The sequence below is a fragment of the Rutilus rutilus genome (assembly GCF_951802725.1).
Source record: "Rutilus rutilus genome assembly, chromosome: 17".
Classification (NCBI taxonomy): domain Eukaryota; kingdom Metazoa; phylum Chordata; class Actinopteri; order Cypriniformes; family Leuciscidae; genus Rutilus; species Rutilus rutilus.
In genome coordinates, this window is record NC_140230.1 from 13,924,695 (window position 1) to 13,946,209 (window position 21,515).

At 37.8% G+C, this 21,515-nt stretch overlaps 1 protein-coding gene across 1 annotated transcript; it reads right to left on the minus strand.

Annotated features, from left to right (window-relative positions):
* Positions 1–485: 485 nt before the first annotated feature.
* Positions 486–20,295, minus strand: skap2 (src kinase associated phosphoprotein 2). The gene is made up of 13 exons (XM_084435428.1): positions 20,075–20,295; positions 19,330–19,435; positions 19,201–19,226; positions 18,383–18,481; positions 15,915–15,995; positions 15,764–15,847; positions 14,466–14,590; positions 14,324–14,387; positions 14,120–14,236; positions 13,562–13,645; positions 9,840–9,964; positions 957–1,059; positions 486–761 (listed from the first exon to the last, which is right to left on the minus strand). The coding sequence occupies exons 1-12, from the start codon at positions 20,112–20,114 to the stop codon at positions 967–969; spliced, it is 1,044 nt and encodes a 347-aa protein (XP_084291554.1). The 5' UTR covers positions 20,115–20,295; the 3' UTR covers positions 486–761; positions 957–966.
* Between the last annotated feature and the right edge of the window lie 1,220 nt (positions 20,296–21,515).

Below are 21,515 nucleotides of genomic sequence, written 5' to 3' on the forward strand. Positions count from 1 at the left end.
AATATGCAAATAGTAACACTTCGTTTGGATACGTTCTTCCTGGCTGGCAGAGAAGGTAACGGCCTGACATGTGTTTTAATTAAGTTTCTCACTTCAGTGCCCAGATATTTGTGGATGTCAACGCAGCGGTCCATGAAGACACGATCCGATATGCCAAACACCTCTCCTACAGCAGATAATTAATTCCACATCTGAATAACTGCTTTTTGATTTGTTTGTTATGTTCTGCATAAAAGGTCAGAGATTTTGTTTCCCGATTTTGTTTTTACATTTTGACTGTACGTCCAAACAGCCTGTGTAGAAACCTGTCTTCTGTGGTCTACTCTGTTCCTCTGGAGGAATCAAATGGAGTTGCAAATGAAGACATTCCACACATCTGCACTGAAATATTGTGACGCAAGCTTATTAAAAACAACACAGTACGCTGCTGCCACCTGGCGGCTACAATCCAAACTGCTACAAAAAGACCCCAGAACGTTTTGTGATAGCGTTAACGTGGAAGCTTTATTTCATGTCGTTTTTCCTTACAACATCATGCATTTGAAAGAAAGCCACATTCAATCAGTCATCTATATTACATACTAGATCAAGTTAATTAAATAATAAGCAAAAAGTATCACATTCTTCACTGAACATAGGCTGCTTTACAATTAATTGTGCTCTTTAACAGGCAGTATGCTTTACATAAAATAATAGAAACACACAGAATGAGATGGCATCTTGTGGAACATGAAGCTACAATGGCAGGTCATCCGAGCTTCCTAGAAATGAACAAAAAAGAAAAATATTTGATGTAGGATTTAATGTACTTTGTTAAATTGCTAGAACACTAATAGCAAAGAAACGCAACAAGTGGCACATTGAATTATAAGTGAAATTTTGAAGTAGAAAGACGTATTTTGAATTTTTTACAGTGTAATAAAACAAGGCATATGGGCTGCCATTCATTTTCTCACCTCAGACCCGTTACAGCACATACAGTTCCATAAGATACTCCTTAGGCACGATTCCGATGACCCCTTTCATCTCCCCCACCCACCAACCGAAGATGTCGTACTCCTGTGGGGGGAAAAAAAACAGAAAATCCGATAACCGACGTTCATTAAACTCACTCACCGTTGAGACCAATCAGAGCAGTGACACAATCAGCGAGGTCAAATCTCATAGGTCACCGCCCGGGGGAATGAAAACTATCAATATATATAGTTCATATTACCCGTTCATCTTCGGGTTTTGCCTCATTTTCTTCTCATACCGTCTCTATCCGTACATCCCTACCCCCTTTTCCCGCACCCCTCCCAATCTCCTCCATTCTGTCTGTCTTTCCAAGGCCAACTCAAGGACACAAGGCCCATAGGACCTATAAAGATTACACAAGAGAATGTGAACGGGCGATATATTTCTTACGAAGCACAACAGATCTGTGAGCCTGAGGACAGAGTCCTTTTCTTTGCATACAGAGACAGATCAGCTCTTCACCAGCTCACGGAAAAGATAACCATAAAGATAAGAGCCAGATAAGATCCGTCAATCCGTCTCTCTTTCTTTATTCCATAATTACAAACAGATCCCACGGTGCCATTCACTTCAAAGCTACTAAACCCTGTGTTTTTTTTTTCCGCCTCTGTTTCTCACAGACTACAGATTCACTAAACTCTGAGGTTATACTGAGGCGGATCTGTCAGGCCACATCGGGATTTCTTTCAAAGAGGAGAATGTCGGGAGGCAGTGAGAGGAGACCGGACTGAAATGGACGTTAGATGCACTGCAAGTGTGTCTGGACTCCACATAAAACTCCATTTCCCAGCAGACCTTTGGAAGAACCGGACAAACTGGGGTTCACGGACCCCCACTGAACTGCAAGGGGGTGCTAGGGGGCCCATGAGAAACATTGATGATTAATATACAAACACAGAAATAATGAGATTCATTGCAATTATGTTTATTTTATTGACTAGAATGTCAGTTTTAACAGTAAGCGGAAAAAAAATAAAAATTATAAAGTAAAAAATATATATTCTCAGATATGCTGTCAACTTTATAAAAACTAACTATATTCCAGAAGATATTTAACCATTTAGCACGACGATAAAAAAAGTAAATTACCGTTTATACACTACGGTTGCATATTGTTTGTGGTATTGTTAAGTCTTTTATTCTCATCAAGGTTGCATTTATCTGATAAAAATACTGTAAAATCAATACTATTCTGAAATCTTTTAATATTTTTTTAAATATAATTTATTCTTGAGTTGATAGAGCTGAATTTTTCAGTCTTCAGTGTCACATGATCCTTCAGAAATTATTCTAATATGATGATTTGGTGCTCAAAAAACATTTATTATTATTATTATCAATGTTGAAAACAGTTGTGCTGCTTAATACTATGAGAATTTTTTTCAGGATTCTTTGATGAATATAAAGTTCAAAAGTTTGAATTAGATATATTTTGTAACATTATTCATGTCTTTACTGCATTTACTTTTGATTAATTTAATGCATCCTTGCTGAATAAAAAGTATTAATTTCTTAAAAACAAAATCTCACTAACCCAAAACTTTTTGGACGGTATTGTAATTTTCAGAAATTTCTGATTATTTTAGTAATTTTGTTACAAATCACACTTAATAATGTTTCTCACACAGTATAAACTGATTTATATGCTTTGAAATATATAGCTGCCTTTATATTTTAGGAGGAGGAGGGGGGGGGGGGGGGGCATTCATTATATTGGCATCAAGACAAAGAAAATCCCGGGGTTACACTATACTATCTTGCAAAGACAGAACACAGTAACACATTTAGTCAAAACTGAGTTATGACTGAATGGGGTCTCTTAAACTATGATCTGTCCTGAGATAGATGAGTTTAGCATGGGATAGAAGTTCAGATTCTGTTGTTTAGTGTAGTTGCTGTGCTTTGCCTTTGTAGGGCAGCATAGAGAGGGCCCAGGATGCGAATCTGCGACCTCAACTGTGTTTCTGAAAAGGTTCCCACACGGTCTCACGGTCTCTCGTTTGTTGCTCCTGAAAAGAACGCTCAGCTACAGCGAAACCCTGAAACATCTCAATCCCGCGTACTCCGACTGACATTTAAAGCCTATTTTCTCTCTGACATTCAAGTCTTTGATCTCCCTAAAGCTGACAAGACACTCACTGCTCATCTACCTTCATCCTTCACCTCACTATCGGAGAAAAAAGCCTCTCCGAATGGCTCGGAAAGAGCAATGAGGTTTGAATCATACCCCATCTGAAGTTAAATATGAAGTTTGTGGGCCCCTACTTGACCCCGGTAGCCTAAGTGATTCCTGCTGTATAATGTATAGTGCTCAGCTCCGGCCAGCAAACCTCTTACTGGCTGCGTCCACGTAACTGTCTATAAAACACAGGTCTGGTTATGCAGCTGCTGACAGCTGCCGCAGACACACACACACTGTCTCTCCACCGCCGACTGTCCTCAATGTGCACCATCCTCCTCACAAGACTAAAAAGAAAAGGAAAAACTTGCTGAAAGACCATAGGGTTCAATAAATCTTTCTTTAACTATCCGTAAAGCTTAAGATGTAGGAGTATAGCCTAAAATATATTACATTTATGCATTCTAATTAAGTCAGGTCTGTAGATCAGTTGTTTTCAAACTGCTTGTTTTCAGACTTTTCTATTAACAGAATCTGGGAGTGTTGATGTGTTAAAATACATCGTTTAAATCTTGTTTTTATGATAATTCACTATTTTAATATATTAATATGAATTTATTAATTTAAAAATACTTTTAAAGTCATCCAGAGGTCCCTTGGTAGTTTGCTAGCCTCCACAGTCAAGAACCTATGTGCTATACAAATACATTTGAATGATTCATAATGATTTGTAATAAAGTAATTTTTTGATAATGTAAATTTAATGATAATCTTTAATTCATTCATTCATTTGAATTAATGATTTAAATAACATTTTAACATTACAATACATTTTAACAAAACAATAATTTAATGTTTTTATATCACAACTTTTAATAAATAAATAAAATGTGCATTATATATATATATATATATATATATTTTTTTTTTATTCATGATTTAAATAACATTTTACAAATACATTTAATGTTGTTTTTTATATCACACCTTATAATATATAGGGTGAATACTGGTAAAGTGGGACACTTTCTGATAATTTACCTTCTGCATAATGTTTTATTATGATCCAAATGTCTTAGCCCCTCATATGATCCTATTCTAAATAGCTTAAGAGCTCTACTCTACTATACAGAATAAAAAAGAAAGAAACATTAAACACAGGACGGATGACTCTTCCTCAAACACACATGGACCCCAAACCACATTTTTCCAGGCGCTACTGTCAAACTGGGACACCTTTATTGGCAAACTGAGACACTTCAAACACATTAAATTGTTATTCAAATGTAGGCCCAATGAATTAAATACACAATAACAATATAAACAACAACAACAAAAATAATAAAAATCACTTTTTTTAAGGAGGGGTGCAGGTACAGCAGATTCTCCCTCCCTCGCCTGTCCACAATATTTTGTATTGGGTTTAGTTTATTTCATAAAAAAAAAATAGGCTTCTTATAGGCTAATTTTATTCCACACAGGCTAAGTTTCATTTCTTTTTGTTGAAAAGTTTTTTGCAAATATTGCAAATGTCCCAGCCATCCGAGTTTGTGCCCTCCATCTTTCTTTCTTTTTTTTGTGGAATTGGCATTGTTTTTTAAAATCAGTTTACAATCTTTGTTGAAATATCTAGCTAACTAACTAAATTTATGAGGGGCATACAAAAAGGGAACTCAATTCCCCCATTAGAATGACTTAAATGGCTGTCCCAGTTTGCCAGTAATACCTGTCCCAGTTTAACAATACGCTATTGGCAAACTGGGACAGTGTCAAAATCACATATTTTTTTTTTTTTTTTTTTATCATATGATTGTGATTTTTTACAAATTCTGATTCAGCATTACATCCTATAACAAAATATATAACAATTACAAATTATCCATGAGAGTTTTAATTTTTATAATCTTAACATTATTCACCTCAGAATGCTATGTCATTTTACTTTACCATCACGGTTCACTGTAAGGTTGTTGAATATGGTGTGCCACACCCCCGGAAGTGATGTCATAGCCACAGAATCTATATTTTTTTAATCACATACTTTCTTATGATGAGCTCAGTGTTGATTTTTATTAATGGAATCATTTACATGTAAATATAGAAATTAAGAAGCTTAACTGTCCCACTTTACCCATTGTCCCACTTTGCCAGATATATACACACACACACACACACACACACCCAAACATCATACTATTTTTCACAAAGTATACATTTGTGTTAAAATATATAGCATTCTTGATAGCAAAAGTGATATTCAGGAGTCTGTGGCATTAAATCGTTTGAAAACTCCTGCTGTACACAACTGCAGAATTACGCAAGTAGAGATAAAAGTGCAATGTGTTAAGGAGCAGGATTCACACACCTCATCCCACACAGGCTGCCAGATATAGGGCAGTTGTCCGGGCTGTGTGAAACGAGACAGGAAGTGCACATGTGAAAGCTTCCTGTAGTCGTCCTTTGATACAGACACACCTCGCTGACAGAGCAGCGTCTGGTGCCGTGTGTGTGCGAATATGTGCGCGTGCAGGAGGGTCAGATTAGAAGGCGAGTGTGACAAATAAGTCTGCAACGGGAAAGCAATGCAGACCTCACACTCCGCCAACATGCCCACACACACAGCGTCCATCTAAGGAACCCGGTCACAATATAGACTTGCTAAATTAGTGTTTAGCAGACCAAAAGAATATTCTAAAGGTCATTTACATATGAATAATTAAAATCCTGCATTTTTAAAATAAAGCTATTATGTCATATTCAACTGAAATGATGTGGGTCTTTGAGGTTTACAATGCTGCTGGACCCCAGACGGACCATGTGACGCACTATTTTGACCAAGCATCATTTACAGCACACACTGGCCTGCTTTGAAAAGAAGAGAGCTTGGTGTGTGTGATTTAGGGCCCTGACACCTCCCCCTGGTCTGATGGTCAATACCCTTTCAGAGCCACTGAGGGTCTGGACAGGGGGGTAAATGGAGGGGGGGAGGAGGGGTTGGGGGTGTTAGACTTGCAGCTGCTGCATGGCCAAGGGGAAGGAGGTAGGCCACTAATAGCCCCACTGGCCCGTTCCCCAGACTGCTCTGAATGGCCTGTGAGCCACAGCTGGACACTAAACCCACACCAGCTTTACGGTCATCCGCAAGCCTGGCTGAAGGAAGGGGGGAAGGGGCTACGCTACAAAAGACAGCCTGCAATATTCATGGTAAACCAAAGCCGTGCAGTGCCCATAAAATAGCACGAGTACAACACAGCATCACTGGACTGTGTCGAGAAGATCTTTCCTAGCATATTTTGGTGGGTTTATGCTTAACTCTTTTATGGAGCGCGACACATTTCATATGTATTTCATATGCATGTATATATGTTATTATTTGAACAGAGACTATGCTTTTTACAATTTCAATCCCACCCCAAACAAACCTGGAAGTGCCTTAGAAGATATTAATAAAAATGTTACAATCAATAAAAATAAGAACATAAATTAAACATAATAGTAATAAATTATATATATATATATATATATATATATATATATATATATATATATATATATATATATATATATATATATATATATATATATATATATATATGTATTATATTATATTATACACACATTACTAATATATATACACATGCATTACTAATATAGTAATTAGAGTAAATATACAAATAAAAATAAATAAACTTAAGTCACTCCACTTTTGGACATCATGATCAATTGCTCAAACCTGAAGCTTTACATGGTGCTTTAAAGGCTAATTTCCTTTTGTTGATAAAGCATGCTGCCTTACTAACTCTAGGCACAAGATGGCAGACTTGCTCTGAAAAACCCAGTCACCCCTGGATCCCATTCAGACCATATTCTGTCATTTTCTGACAGCTTGCTGACTTTTAACAGAATGAGATAATTTCCCCATTGGCATGCTTTATATATCCATTACAAATTATGGATTTTTCGCCACTGGTGAAATTGAATGTCATCTCTATTTCTCCTGAAGATACATTATCTTGCTACTGCACATTCCTGTGTCTCTAGTAAAATGAATATAAATAAATTGGGTAGAATTATGAAAAGCTGCATTCAGCAGTTCTTTCTGTCAGCTTCTTTCCCGTGTAATCACTTCTGGAGACCTAAACTTTCACCATTACTTAATGGATCGCACTAGATGACATCATCTAGGGCATTGCTAGGCTTTTTTTAGGGGGCTTCAGAACACGTGTTCATCTCAGCCCTTAAAAAAAAATCTTGGATGAATCCGTCAGGCCACTTGAAAATCTCATGTTTGCTGCAGAGAGAAATCAGAGATGATTTTACTCTGAATCTTCTATTTACCAATCATTTAAAAAACGAATTACATTAACGTATAAAACCTTTGTTCGGTATAGAGCACTATCCCAGTCTACAGCCCTCCACTTCTATCACTGTGAGTTCCAATGAAAATGCAAAACACAATCAACTACTGTACCATTAGATATACTTGGGTACAAAAAGATGCAATTTTTAATCAATTCTTGATTTATTTAAAAATCGCTCACTCTTAATGCAATAAATATTCCTCTGACCCACATAACAAGCTCATGTTCCAATAAGAAGCCGAGCCCCATAAAATTTAAATCCTATAGGATCAAACTCCCATACACGAGGATATACTTATTTCTTTGTCCCATCTATTAATTTATTCAAAAATACATTAAAATGTAACTCACACATACACTGACACTTTTCTATAATGAGAATTTTTAATTAATGTATTAACATTCATTTTGAAAATATCAGGATGATAAAACTGTCCTGATATCCTAATGGAAAAAAAGAATGATATTCTTAAAAAGAAAACCTTATTAAAAGGGACAGTTCGCAATTAAAAATCTGTAAAACCTCCAGAACCTTCTGTCCCAAACCTGTATGACATTCTTTCTTCTGTGAAAAAAAAAAATCTATTTTAAGAAATGTCTCAATGTCTGTGTTTTGGTTTTGGCCATACAGTGGAAGTCTACAGTCACCAAAACAGTTTGGTTACAAACACACTTAAAAATATATATTTTTGTGTTCCACAGAAGAAAGAAGGTCAACACAGGTTTGGAGCAACATGAGGGTGAACTAGTTTAAGCAGTTTAGCTTTATCTTTATTTATAGTTTCTTGAAACATTTGAACAAAATAATAAATCAATAAATAAATACTGCTTAATATTTTTTTTTTTTTACTTTTGTCTACAAAATCAAAGACATGTGGTGCAACCAACAAGCAGAAAAAAACAAAAAAACAAAACAGGAAATGATATCAGAGGAGACTCTTGCAGATCTTCATGACCGTGTGTCAAGGTCAGTCTTTTAAAATATCAAATAGTTTGACTTTTTTTTTTAATGACAAGGCATGGTTAGTTCAGGTTATAAAATGTCATGTGGTACAACTACTCAAAAACTCGATATTTATTAAATAATTTATATTTGTAAAGCCTTTGAATATATATATATAATATATTATATTATATTATATTATATTATATTGTATATATATATTGAATATATATATACAAAAATGTCAAGTGGTGTAACCATCCAAAAAAAAAAAAAATATATATATATATATATATATATATATATATATATATATATATATATATATATATATATATATTTTTTTTTTTTTGGATGGTTACACCACTTGACATTTTTGTCATTAAACTTTGAAAATGAAAATGGTATTTAATAACTTCAAATGGTATTAAAGTTTTCCAAAGCCATAAAGAACACAAAGAATATATTTAGAATAATTTTGCACATGTGGTCTAGATCATGGACATTTATAGTGCATCATTGTCCCACAAAGGTTGTTCACTTATCCTGTAGAACAGAGATGATATAAAAACACCACCATAGCGTCAATACCTCCAAACCCCTCTTTCTGAAATAAGGACGCAAAAACACGATTCTAATTTAAGATTTCCAGTTCCTTCTCTAAAGGGCAATAGTGTTAAGTAGACAAACCGCAAGATAGCAAGTTTGTTTCTGGGAACGAATCAGCCCGAGCCATTTTAAGTAGCCCTGAGAGGTATTGAGCTAATTCTGTTAGCCAGGTACAAACCCCACAAGGCAGTACCCAGATCTGCACAGCCTGCCTATGCATCGGAGCTGACAGGTAGGGGAAGTTTTCAACCAAACTCACTTCTACACCACACCTGGTACGAATAGAGAAGTGGATTCAGCGTTTCCTGAGAACACAGACTGCCATTACAGCCATAAATAGTGACTGGCTGAGATGTGTATATGCTAAAGGTCTGCGTACGCTTGCCCTAACGGAACATGGCGTTGAGCAGTCTACCAACACTGAAATACCCCTACACACACACACACGAGCTCCGAGTGGGCAGACATGGAGAGAGGTGACAGAATGCCACTGGCTGCCAGACTGCCCAGTTCAGGGCCAAGAGCACTAAAACGGTTTCCGTAGTGACAGGACTAATCCCATCACCGTGCGCAGAGAGAGGGTGCATTTAGCTTAGAAACCCCGCTGCCGAGCACACGAGACACCGAAACGATCCTTTTACATCTGACTCTTATGCGTTAACCAGATGTCACAGCATATTTTTTCAACGTTTATTTAGCAAATTCACGTTTTCCTGCTGACGTCTAACAGGGCAGGGCAATACTCATTTAAATATCATTTCTGTCCTCGATCACATGGCTCCCGTCTTACCTTGCTGAGGATGTAGACTTGGTCTCCTCTTTTGAAGGACAGCTCATCGGGGTGGTCGCCAGCACAATCCCACAAGCCCTGGAAGAAGTTTTCATAGTCTGTGCTCTTGTTCACTGCTGCAGGGGCTAGAATAATAGAAGATCGAATCAATTATTTAATTAATGAAGAAAGAATAGAGAGCATGTGTGATGGCATTTCAAACTCTATACACTCTCAATTTATGCATCACAAAATGTTTATGATGAGCTGTAAAAATGGTGATTGTGGGGTTTGTTGGATTGGTCTCTGAACACCAAAGAGATCTTATTGTCCTTGCATGTACACTGTTCAAAGGTTTACGAATTTGAGGTTAGTAAGATGCTTGTGAATGAATGTTGAATGCTCACTAAGGCTGCACCTGCATTTATTTGACCAAAATACAGTAAAAACTGTAATAATGTGAAATAATATTACAATTTAAAATAACTGTTTTCTTTTTTCCTGTGATGGCAAAGCTGAGTGTCTTCAGTGTCACATGATTCTTCAGAAATCATTCTAATATGCTGATTTGGTGCACAAGAAACATTTCTTATTATCAATGTTGAAAACAGCTGTGCTGCTTAATTTTGTGGAAACTTTTCTGGAAACCATGATGCATATTTTTCAGGATTCTTTTAAGTGATAGATCACCCCAAAAAATGACAAATCTGTCATCATTTCCCAGACTTCTCAATAAAGTCTGGAAACTTCTCATTTCCCAACAACTTGACGGTAGCCATTTACTTTCATAGTATGAAAAAAAAAAATATATATACTATGGAAGTCAATGGGGTCCATCAACTGTCTGGTTACCAACATTCTTCAAAATATCTTTTGTGTTCAACAGAAGAAAGAAACTCATACAGGTTTTTGCACAACTTGAGGGTGAGTAAATGATGACAAAATTTGTTTGGGTGAATTATCCCTTTAATGAAAGAATTTCAAAAGAACAACATTTAGTTGAAATAGAAATCTTTTGTAACATTATAAATGCCTTTACTATCACTTTTGATCAATTTAATGCATCCTTGCAGAATAAATGTATTTCCTTTAGAAAAAAAAAAAAAAACTCTGAGCTGATTCTAAGAGTTTCTCTACATGCAATGGTGGTTTGGTGCATGTGAATGGATCTTCAACGGGAGTTACACCAATTATTGTTTGATCTCTTATGTAAATACTTTAATATGGTACTATACACATTTTCTTATATGGCTTAAAGTGTCCCTGCCATGTTTTATCTATCCACCAAAGGGTCCTTGGTTAAAGACCCCCAGTTTAAGTGTTTTTCAGGCTCAGAAAATTCCACTAGTGGGCAGCAGAGAGTATAACTTGCTGAGCTGTGGCTTCTGACAGATGGGATGAAACTGTTAACATGTAATGTTAGAAGACAACAATCTTGAGTTTAAAGGGATATTTCACCGCTGGAAAGATGAATGCATATTTAAATTGGGTCATTTATGTAGTAGAAATGTGAAATTATTTTAGAAGTTGGTGCCTTCTAGACTGAGAAAAGCCATAAAATGTATTTTTGGCTCATGTGGATGAAAGACAACAACTCCCAGAATGCACTTGCTTCGCTGCCCTACGAGGCCACTCCCAAGCCACGCCTACTGGTAACAGAGGGCAGTATTGGAAGAAATGATACAACTAGGCTACTAGTTGACTCGAAACTGAAAAGACGCTAGGTGTGTTCGACATCGGCTGCGGCTGGATGTAACCGATCGGCGAGAGTAGCCGCGTGCAGGCGGGGAGGAGCTGCAAACGGAGACGTGAAATCGGACACTTTCTGGTTCCCGTAGTGACCGCTCACGTGGTGTTTGCATACTTTACCACAGCTGAAGTGAAATGAATGCAATATTTGCCAAATAATACACATGCTTCAGAGACATTTTCATTCAATACTTTATGTACTGCTTTTTGTCTGTTTGAAGAAGAATAAAGTTCAACATAAGCTACTATCAATGAAGTGGAGTCTACGTTTTTTTAATCAGTTTTAATTTGATAAACATGACACAATATAATCGCAATGACATGAAAAGAGTGTTTACTGTTATAAAAAACAGATTTGTGAGCTTAAGAGGAACTAAAGGTGTTCGAATAAACACGAAACACACGTGATCGTTGTCAATGCGGGATGAATCCGGCCAATCGCGGAACAGCTGTGTCGTCATCAGAGCTCGTGCAGCCCAGTGCAGCCACTCTTGAGTTTTCCGGCTACTCTCGAATCGCTCTCGCGGTACTTTGATGGCATACGTCACAGACACGTGGCGTCGGCGCTGTATCAAGTCCGACAAAATTTCTAACCGGCATGCACTGCTTCAAGTCAGCCGCTGATCGGTCTTGCGCAGAGCTGCATGAAGTCGAAAAAGCCTGCTGTTTTATCATGAGATTCCCCCTCGGACATGCGAGAGGGAAGCACGGTCATTCGAAAAAACTACCGGGTTTCTACTGATACAAAACACTTAATGCTAATCGGTGAAGTATCCCTTTAAGTTTCAGTCTCTTATTTTCTGTCTAGAAAATAAACCATTGTGGATGAAATATGTTAAACTGGTATTTCAGGTAGATTTGCTCTTGGGTTTACAATTACCCCCGCTTGCTTTTGGTGTAGAGCATTATTTATGCATATTTACTAATCTTTAATGTCTGCCCAAAGGCGGCACCCTGAGTGGGTGTTCAAGAAAAGTGCTTTCATAAAGAAAAAAACCCTAAAGGTAAATATCTTGCACCAGACTTTATAGCTGGCAGATTCCCAGCTATGCTGATTTGGCAGATTATTATAATCATTTTCTAAATATAACCATACCCACTGCTGCTTTTAAGATTTTATTCAGGGCTGCGTCTTAAACAACCAGGCATTAGTGTTACACCTGCTGCAGTGGTCTGGTATCAGCAGATACATAAATGCATCCACTTTTCAGGATTTTAAAACATTATGCAAAAAAAAAGAAAAACCCAATCAAAAGACGACAACAAATACTAATAAAGAAAATTCATATGATAATCTTGCTTTCCAGGATTCATGAAGCCTGTTTTCCCTCCATTATGGCTCTGTCTAGTGCTCTAGCTGGCCTCCTCCCCTGAGCATCTGTCACAAGATCCTGCCTCAGCCATCGTTTCTGTCAGCAGGACTTCCTGTGCTGTGAGCCTGGAGCAGAGGGCCATAGTGGGCCACAGTGCACCAATGGAGTCAGCTTCCTGCCAGTGCCTACCAACCCCTGCCCAGTGCCCAGCACCCAGCAGGATACATGCTTCCCCCACACAGGGACAGAAAAAAAACACTGAACCATTTTTAAATAAAAACTGTGAGAGCATTGTTTAGCGTTTGTCTTACCAATCAGCACAGATATGTCAAACTAAATATCATTACTCTAAGAAACAATCAATAAAAATTCCAGGTCTCTTCCTGAAGGCAGTTCCTGTGGTCCAGACAACCTTCCCACTCCTATCATCAGTGTTACTTCACCATCTAACCTGCCAAATCCATATGTACCAGCAATATCCATTCCCTCTCTTTCCACTTACCATCTTTTGTTTTTAAAGACCTCCTCCCTCTCTTTTTTATATATATATATATATATATATATATAAAAAGCTGGAGAGACAAATGATAGCCACCCAGGCAGATCTGGGAATATATGTGGTGTTATGGGACAGCGGGGCAGGTAGGGGATGGACAGGCCTGCTGACCCAGTGGTAATTACCTGTCATAGGGGTGGATGGTGGTGGAGGTTTGTTGGCCAGAGACGGGGTCACTGTTATTTTAACAGGCTGGGGTTCATCTTCCTCTGAGAGGGGGAGAATAGATGTTCCAGTTAGAGCGAAGAGCAATATACCAAATGCACAATTTCTGTAGACATTTTCCACCACATCCATAGGGGAATCAACCTGAGAGGTTTTTACATTAATATTTATGTTGACTATCAACATCGAAATTGAATAAATCATAAATAATAAATAAATATAAATGTATACTATAATATAATATAGGCCTGGTTTTACAGACAGGGCTTAGATTAAGCCTTAGTTTAATTAGAACATTTAAGTAACTTTTATAAACGTGCATTAGATAAAAGCATTACTGATGTGCATCTTGAGACAAAACAATGGCACTAACATATTTTAAGATATGTTAGTGCAAGTAGCTTTCAGTTAAAACAGGTCAAATATGCATTTTAATCCAGGACCAGGGGAATGATATATAATATAATATAATAATTATCAGATAAATACACAAACAAATATGAAATTGAAGTGCAAACCAGGAAGTTCTTCATAGATGTCATCATCGATAATTTCGGGCATGGTTGATTGGGAATGGGATACAGGTAAGCAGTCGTCATACTCTTCTTCATCTTCAGGAATGATTCCACCCATGTCTGAGAGTGAAAACCAATATACAAGACATTATGCATTTGTGCAAAAAAAGAAGTTATTGAGAGTGTTTTTATGATGCGCAGTCCTACCTTTAATCAAAAAGTCAATGTGCTCCACCCACTCTTTAGCATCTTTCTCGGACGCAGCACAGAACTGTAGCAAAAATGTGTTATAAGAGATAACTATCTGATGATAAGAATAAACACTTACATGAAATGAGAGGGGACCAACCTGATATACACGCTTGTCTGGAGCTGAGATCTCAAAGCAGCAATCTCGCTTTGCATCTTTCCGCAGGGTGTTGTTCAGTTTGACAGTGTATCCGACAATAGTAAACTCTCCCTTCTGCTGTTTATCTAGCGAACATTAGTGCAGATTATTGAATGATACGATTTAAGAAAAGAGAAATTGAATTCAGGAGTGCATTTAATTGGTGACGACCAGTGTTGGGAGTAATGCATTACAAGTTGTGCGAGTTGCCTAATCAGATTACTTTTTTTCAAGTAACTAGTAAAGTAATGCATTTCTTTTAAATTTACAACAAAATATTTGAGTTACTTTTTCAAATAACGCAAGTTACTTTGTTTTCCCATTTATTGACTGACACCTCTCCATTCCACATGTTGCGAGCACGGTATAAACCTGATGGTTATTGTAGTTTAGACTAAAAGTGAGCAAGCATTTTACTCATCTCACTTGCACAAATCAGTATTCCTCAAAATGGTTAAATTACAAAAATATACTTTATGTATTTAATCTCACTTTACTAACCAATATCTTTGCTGCTGTCCTTCGGTGATCCAATTCAACAATACTAATAAGTAAAAAATAATTTGAGATAAACATCTCATTCGTGTTTAATTTTTTTTTATTGCAAAAATAAGGAGTCCTCCTCTGAGTCCGCACTTTCGTGACGTAACGCCGCTTTGACTATTGGGAAGAAGTCTGCTGCGGAGCTCGCTTCTGTGCGGGCTCGCCAAAAGTGTGCATCGAGGGAGCATATCGACCACAAAGTGCTCACGAGCACCCTTCTGAAACCTAAAATGACAAATGGGACACCCTACGGTCTCATGGACTTAACAGACACGCGCACAAGGTAGCCATTGTAAGACCAAAGAGCGAAAGTGCACCACAAGTGTGCCAATTGGGACAGGGCCCATCTTTTCCTGCATCCTATTTATCTGCGATCCTGAATGGCAGCACAGCTGCAAGGTTTGTTTGAGCTGCGCCCTTCTACTGTACAGGAGTGAATTTACATTTCCATCATCCTGAGGCTTATTCATTTCAATTTTGGTTTGAAAGGGTCTTTACATTTGCCAAAATTAAAAATGCTTTTTGTTATTAAAAAACAAACAAGCAAGCCCAGCCCAAGTAAGAAAAGGTAACGCAAAAGTTACAAAACACATTACTTACCATAAAAAGTACAGCAATAAGCCACTTTTTAACGCAATATTGTAACGCATTACTTTTAAAAGTAACTTTCCCAACACTGGTATTGACACATCTGATCATAATAGTAGTTTTCCAACCTTTTTCACTGCCATAGTAGTAGAATATGTTGTTACTTAAGGCGCACCATCTCTTCTGCCACTCATTGCCAAAGAAGCTGTGATCTATAGGAAGTCAAATGGAGGTTATTTTGTCCACGTCAACAACCTGTTTGTGAACACAGTAACCTACCCTTTCGGCGCTTCTCCAGGTAGCCACTCTTTAAAATAGATTGGAGTTCTTGAGCTGCCACCGGAGGAGACTGTTGAACGCCTGATTACAACAAACAGACAGAAACAGAAATTTATTAAATCTTACTTCAGCTTTTTTTATGACTAGCAGTGAGGAATCCACAAAGAGAAGCACCTGTCTTCACAACAGATTTAATACATTTGCTAAAGGCAACCAGAAAGCTACTTCCACCCCCTTTAGGTTTAAAAAAATCAAAGGTCGATGTCAAGCGAGACTAAAGTTAGCAGAGATTGAAACCCCGGATGGACTGGATAGAGTACAGCAGTATGTGAAACAGATGCATGGTCTGTTTTCAAAGCAAACCTCCCCTCTCGTTTACACTGCCCTCCCCTCTCTTGTGTACACATTACCATTGCATTGCTGAATGAGTTTGAGTGAACAGAGCAATGTTATGAATGACACCAGAAATTGTGGAATGTTTGCAATTATGTATAAAGTGCTGTCAAGGGAGCATGACACACGCTGACTGTGAAAAGTAAACTAAACACCCTCAGTGCTAGAGCTGATTTCTGTTAAATCTGGAAGAAAAATGTCTGGTAGAACAACTGCCAAAGAAAACATAAATCATGTGTTTTTTAGAGCAAAACAATGGCCAAAAACTAAAAAAGATAGTGTTTTGGATAATAAGAACACATTTTTTTTTCTCCCTTATTGCAGAATAATAATAAAAAATTATAAAATAAAAACACCATATACACTATTGATCTAAAGTTTGGGATTAAAAAAGATTTTTCAGTTAAATGAAAACATTTCTTATGTATATATTTCTTATATATATATATATTAGTATATGTTCTCTTTGATGGCAAAGCTCTATTTTCAGCAGCCATTACTCCAATAATGATTCTTAAAAAAATTAAATATTATTTGAAAATGGTTGCGTTGCTAAATTAGGTTTGGCACTGGCAATTGAGTGTATTTTTCAGGATTTTATGATGAATAGAAAGTTTGAAGAACAGCAGTTGTTTGAAATAGAAATCTTTTGTAACATCATAAATGCCTTTACTGTCATTTTTGATCAGTTGAGTCCTTGTTGAGCTTAGATTAAGCCTTAGTTCAATTAGGACATTTAAGTAGCTTTTATAAACATGCCTAAGAAAAACACACTATGTGCATCTTAAGACAAAACAATGGCACTGACATAATTTAGGATATGTCAGTGCAAGTTGCTTTCAGTTGAAACAGCTCAAACATGCATTTTCTGTGAAACCTGGGGTTAATATGAACACCCTTGAACTAACTTTATCCATGTTAACTTACAGTGCTAACTTCAAAAGCAGCAAATGTGGTTGCTAAAGGCTGCAAATAAATAGTGGCGACACGCTTTGCCTTCATCTTCAGCTATAAAACAAGCTTCCTTTTTATGGGCTGACTGTATGAAGAGAGTAAAAACGTACAGCTCTCAAACAAGTTACAGAGGTGAAGCTCTGACTCTCAACAAATAAAGCCCGAGAGATGTGTGTGTGTTCTTTTTTCATGAGAAGAAATCTGTATTTACCCAAATAGCGGCATTATCAGTTGCATGAGCTTCTAAACTTCACTTTCTTTAGTACATTTGTCCAAAATAAATATTCGTATAGGATCTGCAGTGTGCACTAAGAGGCTTCGGTCCCATCTTTGAGCTGAACAGCTGTTCTCTCTGGCAAGCACAGGGCAAAAGGACCTATAAAACACATGAGTGCACTAGAGCTGTAAACCTCTGGCTACCATATACATACATTACACACATACCACTCCCAGCCTGTATCCTATCCTCTTGATTCTGTGAGTTTCAGAATGCAATAATCGGATATGTGGCATGACTCGAAAATGATTCGGATGAATTCGATTCCCTTGAATGTAAATTCTGCCAACACCGTTCATTTAGCAGAAGCTACTAAAACAGAAGCCTGAATTGACATTGGATGTGGACGGCATTGTCTGAGCTGCAGACCATAAACCATTTGCTCAGAGACAAAAGAGAGCTAAACCCTTAACGTCTGTGCCTTCAAACCGTTCCTGAGACTGTTGCCGGGTTACATCAGTCTTTCAAGCACCTCATTCAGCTTTTGTGTTGTTCTACCACTACTAAAAAATCCTAGACAGGACACGACAAAGGACTGCCACAATGATACTGTGTTATGACAGCTAAAGCTGCAGAAAAGGTGATAAGTGATTCATTCATAACCGGAAAGAGATAGGTTTTTTTGTTTCTTAATTTATGTGAATTTTATACATGCAACCTGCGTGCAGAATAAATTGCCATGATTCTTTTATAATACTCACAATTACAGCATTCTTCCATGAGAGAATTCAAGGGAACAGTAGCTCAGTCACATGATGTCCCTGTCTCAACAGTTCTTGCAGATGCTCCATGCTCTCTTGTAACACTTTTAATATTCCAATAAATCCCACAATTTAACACTCACCATCATAAGCGTTTTCATCATCCCTGTCAGTCTGCTCTGAGTGAAGCGATCCTCCGTCGTTGGTGTCCGCTTCGTCAGGCTCTGGGAACTCTTCATCTCCTACACAACAGAGTCTTCATCAGCATTCCCAAAAAAGAGGCAGCTAGGAGGCCACATTTTCAATCCTCCACCAGAAAAAGACACATTAACTAAGTAAGATTATCTAATTCAGATGTTATGCATGTTGCTTGCATGGTGCCAGGGAAGAGTGGCACTCAGCCATGTTGTCTCAATTCACTAGAAACTCACTTTGCATAGATTTGGGATAATAATATGGAAGATATCTTGTAACACTAGCCTATTTGAATCACATTTCCTGATAATTTCATGTATAAAGAGCATACTGATGGGAAAGCATGAATTATGCACATGTTTGTGGTATAATGTTGTACTTCCTGGTCACACTGTAATGGGGGTAATAGTGCAGCTGTAAAGTGCATGTGTTTCCTTGCCCACAACGTGCTAAACCATACCCAGCCCTCTACCCACATCTTAACTGTGAATTCATTATAGGAAACTCATCCGGGAGCAGTCTGGCGTAAAACTTTTTTTAAGCACTCTTTTCATATGTTCCCATCAGGAGAGAAAAATGTCTTTCAAAGATGTTTGCATATCATGAATAAGTAAACAAACTCTCAAATTCAATGAATGCTAACTGCAGCACATAGTAGCATACCCTATCAGTGGGGAAGTAGGCTACTAGCTCACTTCATCATGCTTGTCTTTTAGCCCCTCCCCTAGACACACGCACACACATTCACAAACACACCGAAACTTACGTTTTTCCTTGAACTCTTGTGAGTAGCTGGAACAGAGATCATTAGATTTGTTGAATACTATATCAACATAGGGTCAAAAACATATTCAGGTCAACAGTAATTACATAAATCTGCCTCGTAGTCTCGTACCTCGTTTTCACATCTTTAATGCGCTTGATAAAGGCATCCTTTCTCTCTTTTGCTTTCTTGCTCAAGTTCTCCCCTTTGAGGACATCCGTCAAAAATGTTTCCAGATCTGAAAACAGATGAAGCGTAGCCTGTCATTTTGCACCCTTGAATTCCTCATTAGAATTACGACTAACGTTATTCCAAACTAATGACAATATGATTAGTTTACAAGCAAGTAGGCATTTTGATAAAATGCTCGTTGGCCAAAAACAACTCAACTACAGGGAGTCAACTTGCTTTTGGATGGTTGCTGGTCAACCACCTAATGACAACAACCTGCACCATCTAATTACGAGCGTAAACCAGTTAACGTTACCATTTTCAAAACCATCGCTAGCATCATGCTGGACTTTCCAACAGGTATGTAACCGACTTGAACTATAAAAATAAAAACGGCACAAGAAAAATAAATAAACGTTATTTCCATTTGCAGTTGAAACTTAACATAGACTCTTTACTTTAGAACTGCTTACTTAACGTTAGTTAAAACACAAAATAAATCTATCCGCGCCAGAAAATAGTTACTTTGCTCAAACTACATGGAAATATTCACAACGTCCATCGGTAGACTAAACTTCCTCTTTTCAGCCAAGTATGACCAGTAATGTAAACTGGGGACAAAACTACTACAGCCTAATCTGATTGCGCTCGAGACCGAAACGTTCGCTTTATAAACTGTTGTTTTATCCAAATATTGCGATGGTACCTGAAATGAGTGTTGTTAAGTCTTCAGGGATGGACCTCATTGTGTTAAACCGCTTGACCCAGTAAGATAGCCTTCGAAACACGGAAGTTACAAGTGGACTGTGAAATACGGAAGGAGGCAAATGCCTACCCTGCAGAAACCACTAGATATTCAAATTAGACAGTATTATTTATCACGTCGGCTCCAGCAGAAACATTTGGGTACCTCAGAGACAGTGCACTGGGGAATCACACGCTTCCTCGTCCACTTTTACGTGCTCGCTTTGACAGGAATAATTAAAGAACACTTTACATTAGTAATTTCACTGCATTAATAGCATTATTCTTTGTATTGGCATGTGTCGGTGATAATGTTTACCTTTGGTGTTTCATTTGCGTGAGAGCGGAAAAACAGATGAGAAACATAAAGCATGCCAATCTGATCTAATCTGAATCTAGAAAACAACAACAAAAACGCCACTACTTCCATAGCTAAGGCTCAAAGGCAGCAATCCTTATTCCGTGACTTTGGGTAAGTAACTGAATTTGAACTGTAACTTTGTAACATTCAGTGCTGGTGCATTAGCTAGAGGATTTTAGTGAGAGGATCTAAGGACCTTTTAGAGATTTAGGCCTGCTGTTTGGAGTGGGGCCCACTTATCCTGCGGAGGGAGACAGGTGAAGAATGGGGGTGATGCACAGCTTTCATAGAAAAACACATAGCTATCCATCTCCATCTGGCTCTCTCTCTCTCTCTGTGCTCCTCTGCTGCTTCACAGAGATTACTGCAGAGAGCAGATCCTTGCCAGGAGACCTGCACTCTGTCACCTTCTCAAAGTACTTCTTCTTAGAGGATGATAAGGAGAGGAATTTGGTTCGTGAGGGGGTTTAATTTTTAAAAGGAATACAGATTTAAATCTATTTTTTCATATTGTAATTGGAGTGGGATGGATACTGATTTTGCAGACAAGCCTAGTGATATATTTATGCACATAAGCAAACGAGACTATTTATAGGAATGTCTCGAATGAAAGATTAAAAGGCTAATTTACTTTATAAAGGTATTGGCTGGTATTCAACACTGACATCCTGCATGCTTGTTCGCTCGGCTTGAGCGCTGCTTGAACCTCATTTGACCTGGCCACAGATCCATCTGGCGAGGAGGGGGAAAGAGAGGTGAAGTGCCCTTTGACCTTTTGAAGGACAGGGAAGCAGCTTCATATCTCATGCTCCTTGGCCGTGCCTGTTTGATCTGGACTCACCTCAGTTCACACGTCTCAGCTTCTGGCCCACAAGTGGAGGAATGTGTGTGAGTGTTTTAATGCAGTTAAAGGGATAGTGAAAATTCCGTCATTAATTACTCACCCTCATGTCGTTCCAAACCCATAAGACTTTCGTTCATCTTCGGAACTCAAATGAAGATCTTTTTGATGAAATCTGAGAGCTTTCTGTCCCTCCATTGA